The sequence below is a fragment of the Somniosus microcephalus genome, chromosome 2 (genome assembly GCF_052327205.1).
Source record: "Somniosus microcephalus isolate GS21.2 chromosome 2, FLI_Smic_1.0, whole genome shotgun sequence".
In the NCBI taxonomy this organism is placed as follows: domain Eukaryota; kingdom Metazoa; phylum Chordata; class Chondrichthyes; order Squaliformes; family Somniosidae; genus Somniosus; species Somniosus microcephalus.
Window position 1 is genome coordinate 139,925,727 of NC_140988.1, and position 27,479 is coordinate 139,953,205.

Genomic DNA, 27,479 nt, shown 5'->3' on the forward strand with positions numbered 1-27,479 from the left:
TGGATTGGAAAGATCTGTGGTCACCCTAAAAGGAAGTTGCCTTATCTGATCCTTCTCCTACCATGCTGCAAATGGTGGGTACCCTGCAATACAACCTACAATCTGCAATGAGAACTGAATGTAGGGTACTGCTGAGGAATGTGAAGTCTGCCATCATTGTTCTCTTGAGCTGATACTTCAGCCTGTCAAGTGTGGTAGTAACAAATTCTGTGGGTTGGAGCTCAAGATTCATATCCCCAGTCACAATGTTTGTAAGGGACTTTGTCTGGACTCAGTCAGAGCTGCACTGATTTTCATTCTTCAACAACCTTTGCAGAGTGTTTAGCTCCATTTCAAAAGATGTTATGATGGTCTTTTGCTCATTGATTATCCCCCTTCTGGCCCAGTAGGGTAGCAATGACTTCTCCATACAGCCTCAGGCTATAACCCTTCGCAGCTGCTTGCTGTTTCTTGACTTCCATCTTCAATTGCTCTTCCTCTCTTGCAATCTGTGCTTCACCTGGTGCTCCCTCCTTGAATCCATTATTTAAATGCCCAGGCTGCTTGGATCTGTGATGGCGCTTGCACTAAGAGCGTGTAGTGAAAAATGCTCAGGCATTGACTGCCTTCGGATGATGCTGTCTCATCCAGGAAGACCCTAGGGGAAGAGAAAAGGAGGATATGCTAGAATGGTTACAAAGGGAGGTGCAAATATATTATGTACCACCCTACTGTATGTCTGACGCATACCTCCAATTGCTCCCTTCCCTAGTCCTTTCTCAGACTCCAGCTCAAATCTGTACAACTCCTTCAAATTTGGAGGACCGCTGCTGGCACAACTGGTTACATTCAGCCTTCTCCTGAAAGCACACACGAGACATCCAGATGTTAGAACTTGGCAGAAGATCCAGACAGCCACCCCTGTGGCCAGTTCATATGCCTCCTTGTGCGAGTGCATTCAAACACAGCACATGCTGTAGCTTCAGGTGGCAGTGTTGGTTCAGACCATACCTTTGTTCAAGCTGCTTGTGTACCCCACAAAACAGAACCTAGCCTGCAATGAAGCAAACTCCAAACCATCGTCAACACCTTCACCGAAGCGTACGAGAGCATGGGCCTTACACTAAACATCCATAAGACAAAGGCCCTCTACCAACCTGCCCCCGCCACACAGTATTGCCCCCCGATTATCAAAATCCATGACAAGGCCTTGGACAACATGGACCACATTCCATACCTTGGGAGCCTACTGTCAACAAGGGCAGACATCGACGATGAAGTCCAACACCGCCTTCAGTGTGCCAGTGCAGCCTTCGGTCGCCTGAGGAAGAGAGTGTTTGAATACCAGGACCTCAAACCCGGCACTAAGCTCATGGTCTACAGAGCAGCAGTGATACCTGCCCTGCTGTATGCCTCAGAGACATGGACCATGTACAGCAGGCACCTCAAAATACTGGACAGGTACCACCAACGCTGCCTCCGCAAGATCCTGCAAATCAATTGGCAGGATAGGCGCACCAATGTCAGTGTTCTTGCTCAGGCCAACACCCCCAGCATCGAAGCTTTGATCACGCTCGATCAGCTCAGATGGACGGGTCACATTGTCCACATGCCCGATATGAGACTCCCAAGACAAGCGCTCTACTCGGAGCTCTGGCATGGCAAGAGAGCCCCAGGTGGGCAGAGGAAACGCTTCAAGGACACCCTCAAAGCCTCCTTGAAAAAGTGTAACATCCCCACTGACACCTGGGAATCCCTGGCCCAAGACCGTAAAGTGGAGGAGAAGCATCCGGGAAAGTGCCAAAAACCTAGAGTCTTTTCGTCGGGAGCAAGCGGAAGCCAAGCGCAGGCAGCGCAAGGAGCACACGTCAACCCAAGCACCCCACCCACCCGCCCTTTCAACCACCATCTGCCCCACCTGTGACTGAGACTGTAGGTCCCACATTGGACTCATCAGACACCTGCAAACTCATTTTTAATGTGGAAGCAAGTCATCCTCGGTTCTGAGGGACTGCCTAAGAGAGAGAGTGAATAGAAAAGCGGAAAGGGTTGTCTTCACTCTCTATTCTACATCCCTAAGGATGTGGCCTATTGCGGCAGCTCCCAGGTTTGGTTTGTGCCGAATGAACTATGTCCCAATAGTAAAATAAAGGTAAGCACATTTACTTTGGCACTCATCCTGATACCATAAAAAGGCTTCCCTTGGCCTTAAAAATCTAATCCCTCTGACAAGGGTAGGAAACTTTTTAAAGTTTTTTTTTGGCTGTGTCTATATGCGCAGCGTGTCACAATAAAATAACTAGCTTGTGATTTTTAAAAATCTGAAAAATTGCCATAAAGACATCTGCAGCAAATCCTCCGTCACAGCAGGAACTTCCCACAGTTGCCAGGGCTCCTGAGGTGCAAAGGTTTTGTTTGGTGACTGTAGCAATATTTGACAAGTTTTTTTTATATATACACAGTTACTATTTCACTACAAATATCTGACAATGTGTGGCTCTTCAGTGGGGCATCAGTTAATTTTTTTGTCTACGCTTCTTGTGGCCTTATGAGTTGTATGGAAAGTGAAGCCACAACTGAGACTTTTTTGGAAACTTAAATTTTGAAAAAAAATTCCTGAAAAAATAGAATGAAAATACAGAAAGCAACAACTGCACTTTTGACTACATTTTTTTGTCTAGGTTTTGAAGTAATATCTGACTAACATTTGGGAAGCAAAGACTAGAGCAGAACTGAGAGTAAAGGGAGAAATTTATAAAATCATACTCCTGGGCGGTGATCTTCACTGCTGGAGGAATAATAAGAAATTACAGGATGGCCCACACGGTTTTCCACCATTGTGAATGGAAACTAGGGAACATGCCCATTATTTCCCGAACTCCCAGCGGGTGAAACGCCCTACCAGGAGCGTGTATTCTTAAAATTGGTCCCGACGTTTCTTCTGAAGACTATAAACAAATAAGAATAAAACCTGAAGTCCAGGCACCAGACTGAATTTTAATTTTAATTAACATTAAAACAATTTCTAGCACTAAAGCCATATTGCTGGGATCGGAGTCCGCCCGAAGGATTAACTCACTAAACCTGGGCGACACCACTTTTTTAAATAGTAGAACGGGCGCTTCCAACTCAGGTGCGTTTCTCCATGGGCACAAAACCCCAAACCGAGGTGCAGCCCAGGAGCAAAGCTCCGGTAGAGGGCAGCATCAAAACCCTATCACCTGCCGTTTCATCTGTGAGAGGATGCAGCAAAGATAATGATCAACCCACGCAATGTTTGAGCTGAATTTTTCATTAATAGGTTTACAAAGAACAACAACAAAAATTGGAGGGTTTTTTTTGCAACTTCCAATGAGATCAAGTACAGGTAAGGTGCAGTTTACCGTGTTGTAGAACCTGTTTTATTTCGGTGTTTTTAATCAGCTGTACGTGTACTTAAAAAAAACATGATTCAAGTTGCGCCGCTGCTCGGTTTGGAGGTTGGAGGCTGTTTGAAGTGGTGCAGCTTCATCGTCAAGCCGCTGTGCTGCTTACGGTGCATGTGTGAAACTGGGCGCAAACTAATCTGTTTACAAAGCTGCGCAGGCTTGACGCGGAGGAGCTCTTCGGAACATCGGCTGCCAAAGCTATTGCTGCTTCTCCTCGCAGAGCCCGTTTCAATTTAGTTGTGAGAAAAGACTTCAGGTAACCTGTAACTCTCGGAATTCTGATAAGAAGTGCATGTAATATGAACCAGGGGTGTCTGTGTTAACAAGCGGGAGAGCAGGGCACACAGGCGGGAAGCTTTTCGTTTCCTTTCAGGCACGCACATCTACAAACCCCCCGTATCTATTCGTGCTTCTGAAGATCAGTTCTCACCATCGTGAAGTGAAAGGAACACGGATGTGGCCTATTGCCAAGTCCAGAACTCAACAAGAGGGGAGGGTGGGGCCAGGAGCGGGATCTTGGCTTGAATTCTGATGTTTGATTTCCTGCTGACAAAAATTATTAAACAGGTTCTTAACAGGACCTCCACATCATAAGACACAGAAATATAAATGGGAAAATGGGGGTGCTATTTTGAAAATCTGAATTTTGGTGTCTGGTATACATTTTAGAATTTTTGGATCGTCCACTCAAAAAAAAGACTTTCTGGTTAAAAAACAGACTGGTGGTAATTCTAAAAGTGAAGGATTTGTTCAAGACACCAGTTCGATATAATTCTGTGCACTGTAGAACTAAGATAGATCAAAAAAAGTTGATTTGAATTAAGATGACATAAAGCAAGAATGACTGCACTAGAAATCAGGAACAAATTGGTATTTGATATTTTTTGGTATTATGATTCTCTGATTCTATCCAGAATTTGCTTTTGCAGGACAAGTGTTTTGATAAACCCTGTCGATAAATCAATGTACTTCAGTCCAGATATATCTATATATGCACTGAAATTACACGTGGGATACCAGTGGGTGACATTCCTCTCTCCCTGTTCCAGCAGGGTTGCTAATCTATTTGTTTTAAAAAGGTTAATGCCGCCACTAAACTGGAGAGGAATTTCTGATGAAGGTGTAAGTTTTTGAACACCGGTATCCCATTGCATCATTTCATCGCCATACTGTGATGATCGGATCTACCGCTCATCGCTCCCATTCATGCCATTATGTTTAGACACAGTAGCGTCTTAAAAACATCTGCCATAATTCAAATGCTTTGGATTAGTACTAGCAAACTTGCAATTGATTATGTAAGTTAGAGTGGCATTTCTCTGAGGGGAAGAAAGAGTCAGCACTGTGGGGAAAATTAAAGTCGCTTCAGCGTGCCTACTAAGCAGCATTGAAACATTGTTAAAATAATCTGTTTAAGAAAAGGATCCTCTTCTATATAAATGGTGAGAAACAATGTCATTTCCAGATTACTCCATAAGTGAGGGAAATCTTTATAACTCACTCATTTGAATTATGCAAGGTGTTCCTTGCTCATTAAATTGGTATTATGAGTGTTCTCTGTGCATCAGTTTTAAATACATTGGGGTAATTTCATGAGGTTAAGTATTTTCTGGCCATGCATTTTAACAACTGGAAAATGAGGTCCACGGTGAATCAGCCATGCTGACCTTTGTGCCTGATTCTCAGATCATTATTTCATCGTGCAAGGCTCCCCACTGGCAGCCAAATCTTCCAATTTCAGGGCAATAATGTTGCACTACAGTCTCCAAGCCACACTTGCATTTAGTGAGGCTCAGTGTCTGCATGGAACCAGTCCCCACCCTGTAATGTATGTTAGATACAAAATAATTCTTACTTACATCATCACTGAAAAGAGACTCAAATTACACATGGTTTACTCGACTATTCACAAACCCTCTGTGCTGTTGGTCACAAGTGGAGCTGACCACATCTTTCTAATCTTATAAAAGCAGGAGCAACCATGCTGATTCTTCCTGTTCTACTCAAGGGGGTGGTGTTTCGAAGGCAAAGGGGCAGATCTTTCTCCTTTGTGTTTGGGCATTAAACAATCGCCTGACTGACGCATAGAGCAAAATCAAGCAGAGAGGATCGCATTCTGTAATTGAGCTTACCAGATTAAATAAGTGCCCTTTATTGTTTTGACCTTCATGAGTTAAAGTTCAGCCCTTCCCACATTGTGCAGCTACCCGACTTGGCCACTGTTTCTCTCCTGCTGCCAGCAGGTTTTACAGGTACCCTGTATTGCCATTTCCAGGTGTTGGTTAATTGTATTTAATGCCTTAGTCATTCGAGCGAGACATAACACAAGTTTGCAACATAATGGGAAGCCCAGTCCTCGTTCACATCAACTGTCATTGATCAAAAATGTTGCAGTGCCCCTCTGTAATTTATGTGGGTCTAAATATGATAAAGAAACTGGGATCATTTAAAAGCCTGGGTAAGGGAACAGATTTGAATCAGAGTACTGCACTGATCCACTGGAGCTGGAAATACAGATATTGTCTTCACTTTGAAAAGCCCAAAAAGTTATGGTAAATAATCAGAGCTTCGGATGAAGAAAGGAAGAGATTCTATAAAGGTGTGTGAACTCAGATTAAATAGGTAAAGTGTCTTAAAGCTGCAGGATCTCTCTTATCTGCTGCTGTTTGCACACTGGGTCTGAAAGGGCCTGTAATTAACCCTTAGAGGACTGCAGCATCAAAATAATACTGGATTAGTGTTTGTACTTTTCTACAACAAGGCAGCAATTGTAAGGCTGCGTGCAACTGCTCCTTTGTTCTTGCTGTGCTGTGTACTAGTGCTTTTTTTTAAGGAAAATGGTCGAAAATATTTGGCTAACGAGCAATCTGAATTTACATAGTGGCCTTGAATTTCCAGGGAGAGAGAGAGAGAAACAGATACTGAGCCCTTATGAGTAGTTAAGAGACATAGAACGATTTAGTGAGGTTGTTCTAGAGTGTAGAGCTGAAATTTCTGTCAACGATGGTGGAACAGCAGGGTGTGGGGAATTCACAGAAGGGCAGTGAGCATGGGAGGGGTTGTAAATCTAGAGAAGGTTACAGAGGTCGGATGAGGCGAGGCTGTGACAGGACGAGGTTTTCAATATCAGTGCAGCACCATTGTAGGTCAGTGAAGATGTGGTGAATGGAATCATGTGAGGACGTTCTGATGGAGCTGGTCTGTTGAGAGATAGTGGAGGAGAATGGTGTGGTCACACTGCAGAGAAGTCAAGGAAGACATGGAGGGATAATACGCTGATGGTCAGAGACTGGACTGATTCAAACAAGGCATTGTGGGAGAAATGAACAGAGCTGGGAACGATAACATGCTGAATGGTCTTGGAGAGGAAAGGGAGGTGTAGGATGGGGTCGTAAGTGGAGAGGATGCAAAGGTCGATGGTGAGCTTTTTGAAGAGGGAGGTGTTGACAGAGATTTGGAAAAGGGAGAGGGACAGAGCCACAGTGAAGGAAACCACTAATTATATCATCAAACATGGGGCTGGGAAGGGTAACTGAGTGGTTAGGGATTTGATGAGTTGGAGGTCATATTTTTCCAAATATGTGTTTAAACTTTGAGATTGTTGGTGGCCTTTTCAAGGGACTTGGCTGAGTATGAATTAAAAAGCCTACCAGTATAAATAACTTAAATTAGCATCAGTAGATGATTGCTATTAACACTGATGGGCACAATAACCAATCCAAGTCACTTCCTCTGATACTGTCATCTATTTGAACAAAATATTTAATAAATTAACAAGAAAATCAAAAGGATATGGAAACTTATCATAATTCTTAAGAATGTTTGATATCCTGAAAAGATATCAATAATTAAACTTTGCCTTCAATTAAATAAGTGATCTAGTTTGCATTTCAAAGTTACCCACAGGTGAAAGCAATTCAGGTTTTTTTTATTTGCTTATGGGATCTGGGCGTCGCTGGCAAGACCCAGCATTTATTGCCCATCCCTAGTTGCCCTTGAGAAGGTGGTGGTGAGCCGCCGCCTTGAACTGCTGCAATCCGTGTGGTGAAGGTACTCGCACAGTGCTGTTAGGGAGGGAGTTCCATGATTTTGACCCAGTGACGATGATGAATCAGCGATATACTTCTAAGTCAGGATGGTGTGTGACTTGGAGGGGACCTTGGAGGTGGTGGTGTTCCCATGCGCCTGCTGCCCTTGTCTTTCTAGGTGGAAGAGGCCACGGGTTTGGGAGGTGCTGCCGAAGAAGCCTTGGCGAATTGCTGCAGTGCATCTTGTAGATGGTACACACTGCAGCCACAGTATGCCGGTGGTGGAGGGAGTGAATGTTTAAGGTGGTGGATGGGGTGCCAATCAAGCAGACTGCTTTGTCCTGGATGGTGTCGTGCTTCTTGAGTGTTGTTAGAGCTGCACTCATCCAGGCAAGTGGAGAGTATTCCATCATACTCCTTACTTGTGCCTCATAGATGGTGGAAAGGCTTTGGGGAGTCAGGAGGTGGGACACTCGCCACAGAATACCTAGCCTCTGATCTGCTCTTGTTGCCACAGTATTTATGTGGCTGGTCCAGTTAAGTTTCTGGTCAATGGTGACCCCCAGGGTGTTGATAGTGGGGGATTTGGCGATGGTAATGCCATTGAATCTCAAGGGGAGGGGGTTAGACACTCGCTTGTTGGAGATAGTCATAGCCTGGCACTTCTGTGGCGCGAATGTTACCTGCCATTTACCAGCCCAAGCCTGAACGTCGTCTAGGTCTTGTTGCATGCTGGCATGTGCAAGTTAAAAACAAAGTGCAGAGCTCGAAGGGTCAGTGGGAAATTGGAGAGTGAGAAAGACTCTGCTGTCTTTTTTCATGATAGAATGTGACTGGAATGGAAATCGAAAACCAGAGGAAGCCTTCCACAGATGCAAAAGAAGTATTTGAAAGACGGATTAAGACTTTGGAAAATCAGAAAAAAGAGGTACCTTTTAATTTTTTAATTGTAATCCAGTGTCCTCTGTGAATGACATCCTTGGCTACAAGATCAACAACTTACAGTTAGATAGTGCATTTAACACAAGAAAACAGCCCAAGACACTTCCCACAAGCATAATTGGACAAAAATCAAAGATGGAGATATTAGGAGGGATGACTCAAAGCTTGTGTAAAGAAAGGGATTTTAAAGAGGGTCATAAGGAGGACAGGGAGCTGGTGAGGCGGAGAAGTTTAGGGAGGGAATTCCAGAGCTTAGGGTCCAGGTGGCTGAAGACCAGTGCGCCAGTGGTAGGACAAAGGGAGTGGCAGCTGCACAAGGTAGAGCGGCTGGTTGTGAATATTGGTAGGAGAGTTTATATGGAGGGAGAAGTTAAGGGTTTGCATAGACTTTTTAAAATCTAAAGATTAAAAAGTTTCTCTAGGCCTTGCTTCAGGTATTTGATCATGTCTAGCCTAAAATAACTGCATATTATGTCATGCTAGTTGGGATTAAGCTGAACAAATGTTTTTATTGGTATGATGTCTTATAATTGTTTCAACAGAAAATGCTGGAAATATTCAGCAGGTCATACAGCATCTGTGGAGAGAGAAACAGAGTTAACGTTTAAGATCAATGACCTTTCACTAGAACTGGAAAAAGTTAGAGATGTAACCGGTTTTAACAAGTACAGAGGCAGGGAAAGGGGGGAGGGAAGGAGAGGAAAGAACAAAAGGGAAGGTCTATGATAGGGTGGAAGACAGGAGAGATTAAATGACAAAAGGGCTGATGGTGCACGGCAAAATGGGGTGGTAATGGGAGCAGTAAAGAAACAAAAGATGGGTCTAGAGGAGCTATAAATGGCAACAGCAGAATCATTACCAGCACCTGCTGTCCAATAAAATGGGGGCAGAGGTTATTGTCTGAAATTGTTGAACTCAGTTTGAGTCCAGAAGGCTGTAAAGTGCCTAATCGAAAAATGAGGTGCTATTCCTCGAGCTTCTGTTGAACTTCATTAGAACGGTGTACGAGGCCAAGGACAGAGAGGTCAGAGTTGGAGTGGGGCAGAGAATTAAAATAACAAGCGACCAGAAGCTCAGGGTCACGCTTGCGGATGAACGGAGGTGTTGCGCAAAGCAATTCCCCAATGTAGAGGAGACCGCATCATGAGCAGTGAATACAGTATACTAACTTGAAAGAAGTACAAGTAAATCGCTGTTTCTCCTGGAAGGAGTGGTGCGGCCCTAGACGGTGGGAAGGGAGAAGATAAAAGGGCAGGTGATGCATCTCCTGCGCCTGCATAGGAAGGTGTCATGGGAAGGAGAGGGGGTGATTGAAGAGTGGACCAGGGTGTCCCAGAGAGAATGGTCACTTCGGAATGCTGAAGGGGAAGATGTGTTTGGTGGTGACGTCCTAGAATTGTGTTTTTCCAAGTCTCTGAAACTCTAGCTGTCCCATCTTTTTTTAATGCTGTTTCCCATGTCAGTCAACATTATATTTCCCTTGTGGAGTGGTTCGTTACAACATGTAACATTTAAAAACTCTAACCTTTAGTCTGTGTATGGAGAAATGTTTGTATTTAGTTTGATGTGGATCAATGAATTTATTGTTATTGCAGCTTCTGGAGATAAACAAGCAGTGGGACCAAGAGTTCAGGAACATGAAGGCGATGTATGAGCAGAAAGTAAGACACGTATATCTTCTCTGCAATTTTTTCTAGTTTTTTTTTGTTTGTGGGATTCCTCGTGTGTGGATGGTGCGTATGCTTAACTTGCATCTTGCTAATATACAAATCCTAATAAGTATTGAAACTTAGGGCTGAATTTTGTCGGTGCTCAGAGGGCAGGTTCGGAGGCGGGTCCGCTGTCAAAATCAGAAAGATTGACAGTGGGGCGGTATCCCGCTCTGAACCCGCCTCCTTGTGAGTTTCCCTAGTGCTGGCTCTGCCTGCGCTTTGCAGACCCGGCACTAAGCGGCGGGTCAGGCAATTGAGATACTTAAGCTGCTTAAAGGTATTTAAGAAGCATTTTACCAGGTCCTAACGATTTTTCCATGTTTTTTACGAGGTTCCCGGCACTCGGGGATCACATCAGGTAAGTGTGTCGGGTTCTCTGTGACTCTCCATTGCTGTGAATAGTTGACGGCTGCAAAAGTGGTATAAAAGCTACCATTTCACAGCTGTTCAATTTCCGATCGTAGAAGCTGGAGCCTTCAGGATTTGGAATACACTTTTCAGCTTTATGGAGGCTTGAAGTGTTTGGAGCAAACTCTCTCCAGTGTCACCTCCTTGGAGCAACCTCTCTCACCATTGACATCGCTTCTGTCATCTCAACTTCAGTTGCCATCTATTCCACCAGCATTGGTGCCCTTGGAAAAAAATCTCACCTTGGTCCTCAGAATCCCACCACGATCAGCCCCAACACCAGCATCACCAGGCTCACCACCAACAACAACAACACCACCAACCTTCTCCGCATCAGCACCCGACCACATTGCTGCCTGGGAGGCCAGGGATGGCCTCACCATGGCCACATTTACTTCACTTGATGCTGTACACCCTGGCTGCCACATGGTTCGACCAGGTTGGCACCACCCCACACCAACACCATAAAGCATTCCTACAATGTCCAAGCCATTTCTTTCACACTCATCACCATTGCAGGGGGTACCGTTATGTCTCACCATTCACTGCAACTCACTAAGTCACTTCCAAAGGTGCACACAAATCTGTCCAAGAATGCAAAGTGTTGAAAATAAAGATCTCAATGTTTGACAGCGCACTAATAGACATTTTACATGAACATTGGCCACAACACCTAAAGTGCTTACCCTTGTGTGTTGTTAGTTGGTATGATTGGACATGGGTTAGTTGGTATGATTGGACTAGGATGAGGGTGAGTGTGAGGGGTGGCTAGTGAGATGGGGAAGTGATAATGTAGATAGGGATGGGTGGAGGTGTAAGGTAAGTTGGTGTGAGTAAGGATGTGCAGGAGTAGGGTAGGGAAGGCAGAGTGATGGGATGTGATGAGTGGCACAGCAGGATGAAGGTGAGTGTGGCTTTGCAATAATGTTTCGTGATCTACTGAGATTATTGAAAGGTTTGCGCCACTGCAGCCTGGTCCTCCTGACGACATCCCTGCTTCTGTCTTCCCCTGCAATGTGCAACCAGGCTGTGTTGGTCTCCTGGGAAGGTCTCTTCCGCCCATTGGTGTGTGACTCCATAAGCATATGAAAGGAGTCATAGAGTCATAGAGTTTTACAGCACAGAAAGAGGCCCTTCGGCCCATCGTGTCTGCGCCGCCCATCCATGCCTGTCCAGTCTAATCCCATTTTCCAGCATTTGGTCCATAGCCTTGTATGCAATGGCATTTCAAGTGCTCATCCAAATGCTTCTTGAATGTTGTGAGGGTTCCTGCCTCCACCACCCTTTCAGGCATTGAGTTCCACATTCCAACCACCCTCTGGGTGAAAAAGTTCCTCCTCAAATCCCCTCTAAATCTCCTGCCCCTTACCCTGAATCTATGCCCCCTTGTTATTGACCCCCCCACTAAGGGGAAAAGTTCCTCTTTATCTACCCTATCTATGCCCCTCATTATTTTGTACACCTCAATCAGGTCCCCCCTCAGCCTTCTCTGCTCCAAGGAAAACAACTCCAGCCTGTCCAGCCTCTCTTCATAGCTGAGGCGCTCCATCCCAGGTAACACCCTGGTGAATCTTCTCTGCACCCTCTCCAAAGCAATCACATCCTTCCTATAGTGAGGCGACCAGAACTGCACACAGTACTCCAGCTGTGGCCTCACCAGCGTTTTGTACAGCTCCATCATAACCTCCCTGCTTTTATATTCTATGCCTCGGCTAATGAAGGCAAGTATCCCATATGCCTTTTTAACCACCTTATCTACCTGCTCCGCTGCCTTCAGGGATCTATGTACATGTACACCAAGGTCCCTCTGACCCTCTGTACTTCCTAGGGTCCTACCACTCATTGTGTATTCCCTTGCCTTATTTGTCCGTCCAAAATGCATCACCTCGCACTTTTCAGGGTTAAATTCCATTTGCCACTTTTCCGCCCATCTGACCAACCCGTTTATATCGTCCTGTAGCCGGAGGCTTTCCTCCTCGCAATTTACCACCCCACCAATTTTCGTGTCATCTGCGAACTTACTGATCATACCTTTTACATTTTCATCCAAATCATTTATGTAGATCACAAACAATAAGGGACCCAGCACCGATCCCTGAGGTACCCCACTGGACACAGGCTTCCAGTCACAAAAGCAACCTTCGACCATCACCCTCTGCCTCCTGCCACTCAGCCAGTTTAGGATCCAACGCGCCAAGGCACCCTGGATCCCATGGGCTCTTACCTTCTTGACCAGTCTCCTATGCGGGACTTTGTCAAAAGCTTTACTGAAGTCCATGTACACCACATCCACAGCATTTCCCTCATCCACCCCACTAGTCACCCCCTCGAAAAATTCGATCAGATTTGTTAGACATGATTTACCCTTAACAAAGCCATGCTGACTATCCCCGATTAATCCTTGCCTCTCCAAGTGGAGATTAATTTTGTCCCTCAGAATTTTTTCCAATAATTTCCCCACCACAGATGTTAGACTCACTGGCCTGTAATTCCCTGGTTTATCCCTGCTACCCTTCTTGAATAATGGTACTACGTTAGCTGTTCTCCAGTCCTCTGGTACATCCCCTGTGGCCAGAGAGGTTCTGAAAATTAGTGTCAGAGCCCCTGCAATCTCCTCCCTTGCCTCCCACAGCAGCCTGGGATACATCTCGTCCGGGCCTGGGGATTTATCCACTTTTTGGCCCGCTAAAACCGCTAGCACCTCCTCCCTCTCGATGCTAATATGTTCAAGTATGTCACAGTCCCCTTGCCCGATTTCTATGTCTGCATCGTCTTTCTCCATAGTGAACACAGATGCAAAAAATTCATTTAAAACCCCGCCTACATCCTCTGGCTCTACACACAGATTGCCACTTTGGTCCCTAATGGGCCCTACCCTTTCCCTGGTTATCCTCTTGCCCTTAATATACTTATAAAACATCTTAGGATTTTCCTTTATTTTGCTCGCCAGTGTTATTTCATGGCCCCTCCTCGCCCTCCTAATTTCTTTTTTAAGTATGCCCCTGCACTTTTTATACTCCTCTAGGGCTTCTTCTGTCTTTAGTCTTTTGTAACTGCCAAAAGCCCCCCTCTTATTTCTAATGCATTTTTGTATATCCCTTGTCATCCAAGGTTCCCTTTGCTTGTTGGTCCCACCCTTGACCTTTACAGGAACATGTTGGCATTGTACTCTCTCTATTTCCCTTCTGAAAGTCTCCCACTGTTTTGATGTGGATTTTCCTATAAGTAGCTGCTCCCAGTCCACTTTGGCCAGATCCTGCCTTATCATATTAAAATCGGCCTTCCCCCAATTTAGAACCCTTATTTCCGGGCCGTCTTTGTCTTTTTCCATGACCACCTTAAATCTCACCGAATTATGGTCACTGTCGCCAAAATGCTCTCCTACTGACACTTCCACCACTTGCCCGGCTACATTCCCCAGAATTAGGTCCAGTACCGCCCCCTCTCTTGTAGGACTTTCTACATGTTGGCTCAAAAAGCTCTCCTGGATGCACTTTAAGAATTCTGCACCCTCTAAGCCTTTCACACTCTGACTGTCCCAATTTATATTGGGAAGTTGAAATCCCCCACTATTATTACCCTATTATTTTCGCACTTCTCGGAGATTTGCCTACATATCTGTTCCTCTATCTCCCCCTGACTGTTTGGGGGCCTATAGTACACTCCCAGCAAAGTGCTTGCCCCCTTTTTGTTTTTAAGTTCTACCCATATGGCCTCATTAGAGGAAGCCGCTAATATATCATCCCTCCTTACAGCAGTAATTGACTCCTTAATTAATATTGCAACACCCCCTCCCCTTTTACACCCCCCTCTGTCTCGCCTGAAGATTCTATACCCCGGAATATTGAGCTGCCAGTCCTGACCCTCCCTCAACCATGTCTCCATGATAGCAACAATATCGTACTCCCATGTGTTCAACAACAACTTCAGTTCATCCACCTTATTTGCAAGACTCCTTGCATTAAAATAAATGCCTTCCAGCCCTGCCATATTCTCTTTTGCCTTCACATATTTGCTCTGCCTTCCCAGCTGACTTGTTTTTCCCCTCTGTATTTGGCCGTAAATCACCCCCTACTATAGCTCCACTCTGTACCCCAACCCCCTGCCAAGTTAGTTTAAACCCTCCCCAGCAGTGCTAGCAAACCTCCCCGCAAGGATATTGGTTCCCCCCTGGTTCAGGTGCAAACCGTCCGACTTGTACAAGTCCCACCTTTCCCAGAAGCAGACCCAGTGATCCAGGAAACTAAAGCCCTCCCCCTTGCACCATCCCTTTAGCCACGCATTCATCTGTTCTATCTTCCTATTCCTATACTTACTAGCACGTGGCACCGGGAGTAATCCAGAGATTACAACCCTTGAGGTCCTGCTCCTTAATCCTTCACCTAGCTCCCTAAATTCTTGCTGCAGGACCTCATCCCTCTTTTTACCTATGTCGTTGGTACCAATGTGGACCACGACCACTGGCTGTTCTCCCTCCCCCTCCAGAATGCCCTGCAGCCGCTCAGTGACATCCTTGACCCTGGCACCAGGGAGGCAACAAACCATCCTGGATTCACGTCTACGGCCACAGAAACGCCTATCTGTTCCCCTTACTATAGAATCCCCTACCACTATTGCTCTCCCACTCTTTTTCCCCCCTTCCTGGGCAGCAGGAGCACCCCCAGTGCCAGGAAGTTGGCCGCTGCTGCCTTCCCCTGGTGAGTCATCCCCCTCAACAGTATCCAAAGCGGTATACTTGTTTGAAAGGGGGATGTCCGCAGGGGTTCCCTGCACTACCTGCCTGCCTTTGTTGCTCCGCCTGATGGTCACCCCCTGTGCTGCCCTACCCTGAGGCGTGCACAACTCACTAAACGTGTTATCCACGAGCCTTTCAGCATCGCGCATGCTCCAAAATTCATCCACCCGCAGCTCGAGCGCCGCAATGCGGTCTACAAGTAGCTGCAGCTGGATACATTTCCCGCACACATGGTCATCAGGGCCACTGGCAGCATCCCTGACTTCCCACATAGAGCAGGAGGAGCAGAGCACGGGTCTGAACTCTCCTGCCATGACTTACCCCTTTAATTACTTTAAAAATTTATTCAATACCCCAGTTACAGGTATGCTCTAGGGCGCTTTATTTACCAACTATCCCCACTACACCACAGAAATTTAACACCACAGAATTCAAGCTTGTATTGAAAAAAGAGAGTCATGGGAGAGCCTGGGTGCAGCTGTGCACCTTTGTGCAGTGCTTGTCAGTGTTTCCAGCACCTCAATGCTGTAGAACACTGACAGCACAACTGTCAAAATGAATGTGGACATGGCCCCTTTAAAGAAACAGGCTGATGACGACCCGCTTCCTTTTAATTGGCCGGGAACCTTGCAGGGCGAGCTTAACAAGCCCAATCAACGGAAAATCTTGTTGGAGGCCTGGATCGAGACAGATGCGGCGTCCCCACACGCCATGGACATCGCCCGCCACGGACCCGCCGAGGTTGGAAAAATCCAGCCCGTAGTGTGCAACATTCTTATTTTAAACTTAAAAAAAAAAACCAGCTTTGTTTTACTTTTCTTTAAACACCCTCCTGTAAAATACATTCTGTTAATTCCCAACTAAGTCCATAATAGTCTCAACATAAATGCCCTTTGAGAAATGTGGCATTGTATGTATTTTAATTTTATGCTAGACTGTTCTCGCACACCCCCTAGTGAGTTGTTAGAGAATTACATCTGCACAGACCTGGCAGCAAGTTATTTGTTCTTCATCTTGGTTGGGGATGATGTTTGGTGCTTAGGACATAGAAAGGCAGAGAGAAGAAAAAAAAAAATGGTGTTAAATATTCTCAGAACTGTATGCTGTTTGTGTCACATAACCTGCTTTGCCAACCTGGATTCTTGATTCTTTACTAATAATAATAAGCCCCCCTGTATTTCTGCTACCTAACAGATGCTTGTTTTAATTGTGCCACTCCTTGAATAATCCATAACATCCCACTATATAATGGATCCTTCATTGGCTTTCATCTTCTGCAGCTGAAGGAAAAGTTTACCACTTATCAGCAGTCCCTGAGTGACCTGGAGAAAGAACTGGACCAAAAGCAGAGGGATTTTGACAAGAAGCTGCTGCTTGCCAAAGCGAAACTTGAAACAGCAGAAGTATGTCTTTATCAATAATGACTTGAAAATAAATTTGATATTTGATTCAAAAGCTGCAGCAGTTACATGGTTAATATTATGTTCATCTCCATATGTGTAACTTTGAATTGGTTGAAACTGTTCCCCTCAAATCTGGTCTTCCTATTACTTATGTTTTTTCCATTTTTTTTGAAAAAAGGAAGAAAAGCAGACACTAAATGCAAAGTTGCTTGAGGCTGAAGAACAGAACAAGCATTTGAAAGAACGTCACACTTCAATAATCAAACAAAAAGGATATTATGAACATGAAATTGTTCGTCTGAATAAGGTCCGTACAGTAATTACTTTGTTCTCATTCACATGTTCATCTGTAGACCAGTACAGAAGAACAGCTCCACAAACAAACCAGTCTCTCTCCAGTAAAGCTGTTTCACATGCCCATGATCACAAAGTCTTCTGCAGGATTTTTTAATCCAGTTTTCTCTTCTCCTCTCCCCTAAAGGTGCTGAAGCACAGGTACATGGGCACCACCTCCCACTCTGGTCGTAAAACATAATTGCATGGGTTTTGCCCATTTGTTTTCAAGTAAGCAGAATAATGAAGGACTGGCTGGCCTCACTAATGGTCTTTAAAATTTGATAATTTTAAAATTTTATATTCCCTCTAGTTAAACATTTAAAAAGATCAAATATATAATGGCCTTTTTACTCAACACAAAACATCTGGTTAACTGCTGTCAAGTGCTGTACTGCAAATTTTCTTGTGGTATGTGAAGTATGAGAGTCTTGGGTATTCATACAAAGTACTGGAGCTGAATCCAATCTGTGGTGATCATGTTGCTTTCCAAGATGGAAGCAGGTTTTAAATGGTCAGTCTAGTGGTACAGTCCATTTGTGTTCAGATGGACTGGACTATGAAGGGCGAGGGCGAGAGAGTGTGTGTGCGTGTGTGCGTGTGTGCGACATACAGAACTGACAAAACAAATATTTGGGGAGGAAAAAGATGACTATACCACTTAGCAAGAGCACTTAAAAGTCCAAAATCACAGTGAGAACCGTTTTTAATATAAAAAACATATGGAAAAAGAGAATTGAAAGAAAAATTCCCAATCAGTTTGGTAACTGACTTAATACAATGATTCCAAAACTAGGAAACAGATGTGCTCTGTATTACTGGATTATGTCCACCAGTTGATATTCAAATATCAGTCTCCTGCTGTTTCACACAACACAGAAATCCACAGAGGAGACCTTAAGTACTTTTTGGAAGATTTATTATTGAAGTTCTGAATACATGGAACATATTTAGGTGCAAGTCCATGACTTTCTAAGTGTTGCAGTGAGAGTTGCTTTCCTGCTTTAAAAGATCAAAAGTAGATTGTTCTGTGATCATTCCATAATGAACCACAATGGATATTTGTTTTTTTTTATTGAACAGTTCTTGCACATTAGTAAATTAAATGATAACTGTAACCACAATCAGGATCGTAACCCTTGTTGCCAATGTCAAGGAGTTACTAAGGTGAAACACTTCAAGAAACTTGAGATGATAAAAGAACAGGATGAAATAAAAACAAAAATGCAGGAATTATAGGAGGCATGTCGGTATCTGAATAAGTTAATGTTCAAGTATAGACCCTTCATCAGAACTCCGTTCCTTCCAATGAAGGATGTACACCCAAAATATTAGCGTCTTTTCACCTTTTTCCCCTTTTTTCAGATGCCATTTTTTATCTTTTCAAATGCTGGCAGACCCACCCTGAATTTTCAACATTTTCTGTTTAGTTCCTGATTGGGTTTGAATGTTGGTGAATATCATTGGGTTTTAAAATGGTTCTCCCTGGTAGATTTTTCAGGATGTTGCTAACATGGCTATTTGGCTGGGGATTTCACCAGTGAGTCTATGTATATTTCTTCTTTCTAAACAATACTGTAGAGTTATACCTCGCAAATGTTTGACAAAAGGAACCTTGAAACAAAACGGTAGTCAAATCTCTAAGTAAGGACTCCAGACGGTGACACAGTAGCTCAGCTGACTGGAGCTCCAACATGCTATACCACACAGTAGGATGTAGGTCTGGACCCATGTTTACTCACATGTGCTTTTGGGAAAAAAAGCTTTGTGTAAGCTCTTGTGACTCAGTCAATAAAGATTGTTAGTCTCAAGTTTTTAAAATTAATTTTGTTACAGGCTCTGTCTGATGCTTTAAGAAAGCAGAATGTTTCTTACATGTCTCACAGTTTTGATAGTGGAGAGATAATGAGAAAATCTCGTCCTGAAGAACTGACGACACAAATTGAGGTCCTAAAACAACAGGTAATATACAATGCATTGAATATTTTTCAAGAAGGTGTGCTTTGTGGATGAGTGCAAAGTTACATTTTAGAAAACCCTGCCCCTTTTATTTATATTTATTTCTCAAGTGTTCATTTAAAATTCTCATCCTGGTTTTCAAATCCCTCCATGGCCTCGCCCCTCTCTATCTCTAATCTTCTCCAGCCCCACAACCCAACAAGATATCTGCTCTATTTCACTTCTGGCCTGTTGCGCATTCCCAATTTTCAACATTCTACAATTGGTGGACATGGCTTCAGCTGCCTAGGCCCTAAGCTCTGGAATTCTCTCTCTCTCTCTCTCTCTCCTCCTTTAAGTCACTCCTTAAAACCTACCTCTTTAATCAAGCTTTTGGTCACCTGTCCTAATATCTCCTTACGTGACTCTGTGTCAAATTTTATTTTAGAATGTTCCTGTGAAGCACCTTGGGACATTTTACTATGTTAACAGCACCATATGAATGTTGTTGTACATGCAGAAAAGGACAAGTTTATGGTTTGTTTTCTTCTATATGTGGGCAATGCCCTTTGTATTGATGAGCAGTGGTTGGAAGTCACTGAACTATGAATATGAACTTTTTTTAATGCATTTGAGATTCCTATTTAAGTTAGTGATGGGAATGAATGGAGATGTGTCCAATTTGTCTGTGAACAGTGTGTCTGTGGAAATTGTCCCAGTTCGTTTACCAGCCTGGACTCTGGATTTTTGGCTCGGACCATTCAAACTTTGGTCCCAATTGGAGCCTCTAATTAATCTCCTCCTCTATTTTCTAGCTTCTAATTTTGAATTTCATTGCTATCGGGTTGCAGTTCATTCCCTTTTTCAACCACATCAGGAAAGGGATATGTGTCCAGGGGTATGGAACTGCAGAGCTGCAGACCAATAGCACACAAAGTTTTTGGCCTAGAAATTCAGTATCGCCACATTTGGGGCGTTATAGTCAAGCGTGCGCTAAATTTAGCGCCCGGCGCAAATTATCGCCACCTTCAGCGAAATTGACTTGCTTCGCCCCAAGAGGTGCTTGGTGCGCTAAAGCAGGCGCTGCACGACTGTCCTAAGGCGCTAAGCCGGAGAGGCGAGGCACTACCACAGAGGGCGGGCGCAGCACAGCTGAGGCCAGTTAGCGATTGCATGCAGACACGCTGGCGCCGGTCACCTCTTAAAGGGGGAGGGTCGATTTGGCTTGCAGCCACGCCCTGCACATTGGAGCCCTGATTCTCGGCCTGGACAGACCTGCTGCCACATTCTAACGCCTAGGACAATGGAGAGGGCCAGGGAGCGAGCGCAGCGGTTCAGTGAGGGGGGGCCCTGAAGGTTCTGGTTGGCGCAGTGGAGCACAGGCGATCTATCCTGTTTCCTGACAGTGGCAGGAGGCCGCTGCCCAACGAATATCGAAAAGCTTGGAGGGAGGTGGCACACAGTGACCTCCAGCAACATGGTACCTAGGACCCCTGTGCAATGCAGGAAGAAGTTCAATGACCTCACGGGTTGTCAGGGTGAGTACCCTTTCCAGTATCCTCTTCATCCCTGCATGTGCACCTCACTTTATGGCCAAAGGGTCCTGAAAGCCCCAATGCCCAGCCCTCATCCAACACCTATGGGCCTTTCATGAAACTCACATGCACATTCACCACATTACACACTGTAAGGGCTAATCGACCATGGGAGGCAGTGCAGCCAAGATCAGGGCTTCACACTGTACTCGGAGCCCGCCCTTTCTCTTGCAGGGCAAGCTGGCGCACAACAGGAGGCAGCAGCAACGGACCAGGGGAGGCCGGCCTCACCTTAAAGACCTCAGCGATCTGGAGCAGCGAGTGGAGAGGATTATGGCAGGCCGGATGATTGGCCCCGTCGCCACTGGAGATGCCGACCCTGTTCTGAACAGCAATGGTAAGGTCATCACCTTTTTGACCTCTCCTTCCACTTGTGCCTCACACCAGCATCCTTTGCCACTATCGAACCAATACAGTGCATTGCAGCACTCATGCCTCCCTCGCTGCCGCCCTGTCCTCACACTAAAGCAACTCTTGTACCTCCCTGCTTTCAGATGCTGATTCGCCAGGTGAGGAGGTGGGCCCTCAAGCTGCCACTGTGAGTGATTCTGAAGGCGAGCAGGAAGAGAAAGCCGGACCATCAGTGCCACCCTCAGCCAAGGCAGCCCATGGCCATAATGGGGACACGTCTTCCCTGGAGGGGAGCAGGGGGGAAGGGTCTGAGGAGGGTGAAGCTCTGGGGCCCAGCGGGCTGCAGCAACGCCGGGGGGGTGGGGTGGGGGTGGTACGGAAGCTCGGCGGCCTTCTCCCCGGAGGGAGAGTCTGGCCTCCAGTCCTGCTACAGTGAGCGCAGAAGAGGTGCGGCTCCTCGCTGAAATGGGCGCCCAGGCGGAGCAGAGGCACACTGAGCTCATGGCTGCAGTGGCAAGGATGCCTGACTCCATAGAGTCACTGGCAAGGAGTGTCCAGGACTTCGGGGCAGCACAGGCAAGGAGTCTGCAGGACTTCGGTGCAGCACAGGCAAGGAGTCTGCAGGACTTCGGTGCAGCACAGGCGGCTTCCATGCAAGTGCTTAGTGGTGCCATGCAGTGAGTGGCTGGTCTGATGCAGACACAGATTAGGGCCACACGAGCACTGACTGCTGCCACTCTCGCTGGATGGGGCAGGATTCGCTGGGGCCCTCGCCGCGCCGCAGAAGGCCAGCAGTCTGTGCTTCAGCAGATTGCTCCTCATGCTGCAGTGCTGCCCCGTGGGAGTGCCAGTGTGTCGTCCGACCAGGGAGTGCCTGTGCTCTGTCAGGATGGCAGCATTCCTGCTGCCAACACTGTCACTCCTCCACTGCAGCTGCCACCACCCGTTGGACAGACTGCTGCCGTCCATGCAGAGTTGGAGAGGCCGGGCCCTCCAGGCGCAGAGTTGGAGAGGCCGGGCCCTCCAGGCCCAGAGCTGGTCCAGGCCGTCCCCCAAGGGCATCTGCCGACTCACTTTCTGACACTCAGCAGCCTTCCCCCAGCCTTGCTGCAGCCACTGGGGTCCCATTGCGGAGGAGCTGCAGGATGGGAAGGGGCCAATCTCGCAAGCGAAGCAGATCACCCTCGCAGGCCAAAAAGTAGGAGGTGTGGCAAAATGGTGTGAATTTTTTTAGTGAAGGCCAAGGATCATGGTCATTTTTGGTTAACTCTTTTGTTCATTGTCTCCAGGTTGTGAGAGCCAGTTATGTGTCTGACTTTTTTGGGGGGTTTCTCTGTATTTCTTTGTCATGCGGGAAGGGCACAGAGTTTGTTAAATAAATAATTGTCTTTATTCAGATTGTGCATGTTTGCTCTTTGAACTATTTGTTGCATTGACCGGCTCAGGGTTTGCGGAACCGTTCCATTCATGTTCTTTCAATGGCACAAGCCATTCCCTCAGAGGGGGCCTAGACCGATTTGCAATAAGCCACTGACGGACGGCCCTTGCACTTTGTGCCTCCCTCCCGTCTTGTTGCTGCTCCTCCTCCTCCGGTGGTGCTCCAATGTCTGCTGGCAGTGGCTGAGTTCTGAGGATTGCTAGGTCATGCAGCACACTACAACGAAATGGGAGACTCGCTCAGGCGAGTACTGAAGGGCTCCCCCGGAATGGTCCAGACAGCAGAACCGTTGCTTTAGCACGCCGATTGTGTGCTCAATGATGTTCCTGGTCGCTTGATGGCTGTCATTGTATCGTTCTTCAGCAGGGGTGCTGGGCGCACGGAGCGGGGTCATCAGCCTGGTGCACAAAGGATAGCCCTTGTCCCCGAGAAGCCAGCCTCCTGGGTGAGCCGGGGCTTCGAAAAGGTCTGCCACAGAAGTCTGGCACAGGATGAAGGCGTCGTGGCTGCTGCCTGGAAAGCGGGCATTGACAGCTAGTATCAGCTGTCTGTGGTCACACACCAACTGCACGTTCAATGAATGGAATCCTTTCCGGTTGCGGTAATCCTCGGCATTCTCTTGAGGTGCTCGCAAAGCCACATGCGTGCAGTCAGTGGCACCCTGGACCATGGGGAAGCCCGCTATTCTTGCAAATCCCATTGCGCGCTCTTGCTGCTTGTCCAGGGTCATGGGGAAGGAAATGTACTGACGTCTCCTTTTGAAGAGGGCATTCGTGACTTGGCGGATGCAGCAATGCACCGCGAACTGGGAGACATTGGCAATGTCCCCAGTAGCGGATTGGAAGGAGCTGGTGGCATAGAAGTTGAGACCCACTGTCGCCTTCACTGCCACCGACGGAGACGTCCTGCTCCTCAGCTGAGGCTGCAGATCTGTCTGAAGCAGGTGGCAGAGCTCAGTGACCACTTCCCTTCTGAATCGAAGCCTCCGAATACACTGCTCCTCAGACATGTTGAGGTAGGAGAACTGCTGGCGGTATACTCTAGGAGGGTAAGGCCTCCTGTGCCGACGCCTGTTGGCCCTCCTCCTCCGTCTGGCCATGATTGGCACTCTCTCTCGGCGTCTCTGAGCCCTCTCAATGCAATGGAGAAACCCAATGTTTCCACCCATTGCAGCCCCCATAGTATGTGGCCACTCAAGGCTATGCCACTGAAAAATCAATCCAACTGCAAAGTTCTGGGCTGAAGCCAGAAGTACCTCTGCGAGCGCTGACTCAATGCAGAAAGCTCTCTCCCTTTGTCTCTCTGCAAATCTCTCTCTCTCACACAGAAGGAGTGGTCCAAAAATGGCTACCACTAAGAAGCCAGGAAGAGCCCCCTTTAAATTGCGACCCCCCCCAAACACCACAGCGACTGGGAACCATTCCAGTCGCTGGGAGCGCCAGGCGGAAAGAAGGGGGGCGCCACTGAAGTTCCGGTTCGGGGCGCACCAAGGGCGTTGCACCATGAAATGACGTAAGGATCTGCGCGCGCAGCTGAGCGGGCATTGTGGTTTTGCGCCGCCGCTAAATGTCCGCTCAATTTCGCGAGAGGCGCAGGTCTCGCCGCGCCCGGGCGCTAGCCGCTTCACGCCCCACTTATCGCCCTCTTAAGGCGCTAACAGCTGGCGCTAACAACTGAATTTCTCCCCCTTTATGTTAAACAAAAATCCATTTAACAAAATCATAATTTACACTTGTTTTATTAGATGCCATTTTAATTCGTTTTTGCAGAGGCTTCACTTTACCAGTAAATTCCCATACCTGTTTCGTTCTGTATACAATCAAGAATGTTGACCAGATTAAGTTAAGCCAAATTATATCCATGGACTCTTAAATTATTTGGGGTTCTGTTGAAGGTGCAGATATTTGAAGAAGACTTTCAGAAAGAAAGGTGTGACCGGGAAAGAATGAATGAAGAAAAAGAAGAATTGAAGAAAAATATTGAGCAGCTACAATCAAAGCTTACTTTACTTAACACACAGGTATTGGCATAGTACCGGCCTTTCTAACATTAATTTGTTTCAATGTCTTCTGCTACTTTAATAAATGACACTTTCATGTTCCACTCACTTATAGATTATTTGTTTGATCGTGTGGCCAGTCATTAGTTAAGGGAATTTTTACTTATTTTTTTCACAGCTTAAGACTTATGAGGAAGACTTTATAAAGGAAAGGAAAGAAAAGGACTTGCTGGGGAAGAAACTGAAAAAACAGGTATGAGAATTTACTAAGAACATAAGAAATAGGAGCAGGAGTAGGCCATTCGGCCCCTCGAGCCTGCTCCACCATTCAATAAGATCATGGCTGATCATCGACCTCAACTCCACTTTCCTGTACTATCCCCATTTCCCTTGATTCCCTTAATATCCAAAAATCTATTGAAAATCTGTCTTGAATATACTCAATGACTGAACCTCCACAGCCCTCTGGAGTAGAGAATTCCAAAGATTCACCACCCTCTGAGTGAAGAAATTTCTCCTCATCTCAGTCCTAAATGGTCGACCTCTTATTTTGAGACTGTGACCCCTGGTTCTAGACTCCCCTGTATCTACCTTGTCAAGCCCTGTAAGAATTTTGTATGTTTCAATGAGATCACCTCTCATTCTTCTAAACTCTAGAGAATATAGGCCTAGCCTACTCAATCCGTCCTCATAGGACAATCCCCCCCCACCCCCATCCCAGAAATCAGTCTGGTGAACCTTCATTGCACTCTCTCTATGGCAAGTATATCCTTTTAGGTAAGGAGATGAAAACTGTACACAATACTCCAGGTGTGATCTCACCAGGAGCCCTATATAATTGCAGTAAGACATCTTTACTCTTATACTCAAATCCTCTTGTAATAAAGGCCAACATACCATTTCCTTTCCTAATTGCTTGCTGTACCTGCATGTTAACTTTCAGTGATTCGTGTACAAGGACACCCAGGTCCCTCTGAACACCAACATTTCCCAATCTCTCACCGTTTAAAAAATGCTCTGCTTTTCTATTTTTCATACCAAAGTGGATAACTTCACATTTTTCCACATTATATTCCATTTGTCATGTTCTTGCCCACTCACTTAGCCTGTCTATATCCCCTTGAAGCCTCTTTGCATCCTCCTCACAATTACATTCCCACTTAGCTTTGTATCATCAGCAAACTTGAATAGATTACATTTGGTCCCCTCATCCAAATCATTGATAAAGATTATGGGGTCGATTTTTCATTAAGCTGTCGGGAAGGAGGCGGGACTACAACTTTCGGGTTTTAATCCCGCCTACATCGACGTCCGGCCAATCCACGTGATTTTCCCTTGATTGACCTTGTTGAGCCCGCCCAACGGGCTCAGCAGGCCAATTAAGGGCCACCCGGCAACAGGTGACGTCACAGACTGAAATTTCATCTGTCGAGGTCTTGACAGATGAAATATCAGTGTTTCACAGCTGTTTGAAGCTGTCAAACACTGACAGTCTGACTTCTAACCTGAGTCCTTCTACACAGACTCAGTTAGAGCTCTCACCGACAATGAAAGCTGAAGGCTGTCACTTTTGACAGCTCACAGCCATTTTGCTTTCAGTGCCGGCTGAGTGATGGACTCCCGAAACCTAGAGGAAGAAAGGCTGTTAAGGTAAGTACAGGTAATTTAAACTACTTTAGACACACCAAACACACTTACCTTTGCACTCATGCACCCATCACTCACCTGAACACCGACATAGTGACCCCTCCAAGTCCTTCAACCCGACGGCCCGCCTGCTCTAACCTGGCGTGGTTTGGAGCCATCGGGAATCCCACACGACACCCCTCCAAATAGGGATTAGGCTAAAAACTGCCTGTTAACTACCTGTTAAGAAGCAGTTAATTGGCACTAATCCCTTCTCGGGCCGGCGGGTACCCACCTCCTGTGAAACTTATGTGGAGGCGGGTTTTGGGCGGGATCGTGTCGGGACCCCCGAATTCGGGATTTCCCTCCCCCACACGCCTGAAACCCCGCCTGACGGCTCCAGGAAAATTGACCCCTATGAATAGCTGAGGCCCAAGCATTGATCCTTGCGTTACCCCACTAGTTACAGCCTGCCAACCTGAAAATGACCCGTTTATTCCTACTCTCTGTTTTCTGTCTGTTAACCAATCCTCAATCCATGCTAGTATATTACCCCCAATCCCATGAGCTCTAATTTTGTTTAATAACTTCTTGTGTGGCACCTTCTCGAATGCCTTCTGAAAATCCAAATACACCACATCCACTGATTTCCCCCTTATCTATTCTGTTAGTTATAATCTCAAAAAACTCTTAACAGATTTGTCAAACATGATTTCCCTTTCATAAATTCGTGTTAACTCTGCCCAATCCTATTATTATTTTCTAAGTGCCCTGTTACCTTAATAATAGATTCTAGCATTTTCCCTACTACTGATGTCAGGCAACTGGTCAGTAGTTCCTCATTTTCTCTCTTCCCTCCTTTCTTAAATAGTGGGGTTACATTTGCCACCTTCCAATCCACGGGAACCGTTCTAGAACCTATGGAATTTTGGAAGATGACAACCAATGCATCCACTAGTAAAGCTATATCACATGAAACCTCTGCAGAAACTAATTAAAATGGCACCTAATCAAACAAGTGTAAAAAATGATTTTGTTAAATGGATTTTTGTTTAACATAAAACTTTATGCTGCTAACTATTGTCTGCTTACAAAGAAAGGTGGAATTGAATATATGGCACTGACTTTTAAACTGAGTTTGAGTACAAATGTTGTACCTGAGCATTACATAAACACAACTAATAGTTTATCTTGCATCTGTTGTGGTCTTGGAGCAAGTTGTGTAGAAGAATGGCTATAAGGAGTGTGACAAATATGAAGCAATTCTGTTTTGTTTTGGTCTGATAGCTGTCCCTCTATTTCTGGTGCAATACATACGATTTCAAACAAAACACCTGCAGCCTCCACCTGTTTTGTTTCATGTGTTGTGATGTATGTTTGTTGTTGTAGTCTGCCTGGTAACAGGCTTTAGACAGAGTCTAACTCCCTATTGTCAAATATATACAGACTTTATGATTAGTTCAGTTATAAATATGATTGCCTGTCATTTTTGAATGAATCTCTAACGAGCCTTAGCAACAGGCTGAGAGCCATAAAAGGAGGAGCAGGCAGCAGTAGTCAGAAT

The 27,479-nt window shown here is 45.8% G+C and overlaps 1 protein-coding gene across 6 annotated transcripts in view; it reads left to right on the forward strand.

The window, feature by feature from the left end:
• The window catches only part of LOC147122981 (TNFAIP3-interacting protein 1-like), a 164,903-nt gene that overhangs the window by 118,587 nt on the left and 18,837 nt on the right, over positions 1-27,479 (forward strand). For 3 of the 6 annotated variants that reach the window (XM_085963017.1, XM_085963031.1, XM_085963040.1), the window contains 7 exons: positions 8,262-8,363; positions 9,973-10,038; positions 16,513-16,635; positions 16,814-16,942; positions 18,805-18,930; positions 24,185-24,310; positions 24,468-24,542. In XM_085963017.1, the coding sequence (XP_085819143.1) occupies positions 8,262-8,363; positions 9,973-10,038; positions 16,513-16,635; positions 16,814-16,942; positions 18,805-18,930; positions 24,185-24,310; positions 24,468-24,542 (747 nt within the window). Of the gene's footprint in view, positions 1-2,928; positions 3,347-3,453; positions 3,664-8,261; positions 8,364-9,972; positions 10,039-16,512; positions 16,636-16,813; positions 16,943-18,804; positions 18,931-24,184; positions 24,311-24,467; positions 24,543-27,479 lie in introns of those variants that run through there. The other 3 variants (XM_085963057.1, XM_085963051.1, XM_085963027.1) reach the window with 3 other exon arrangements.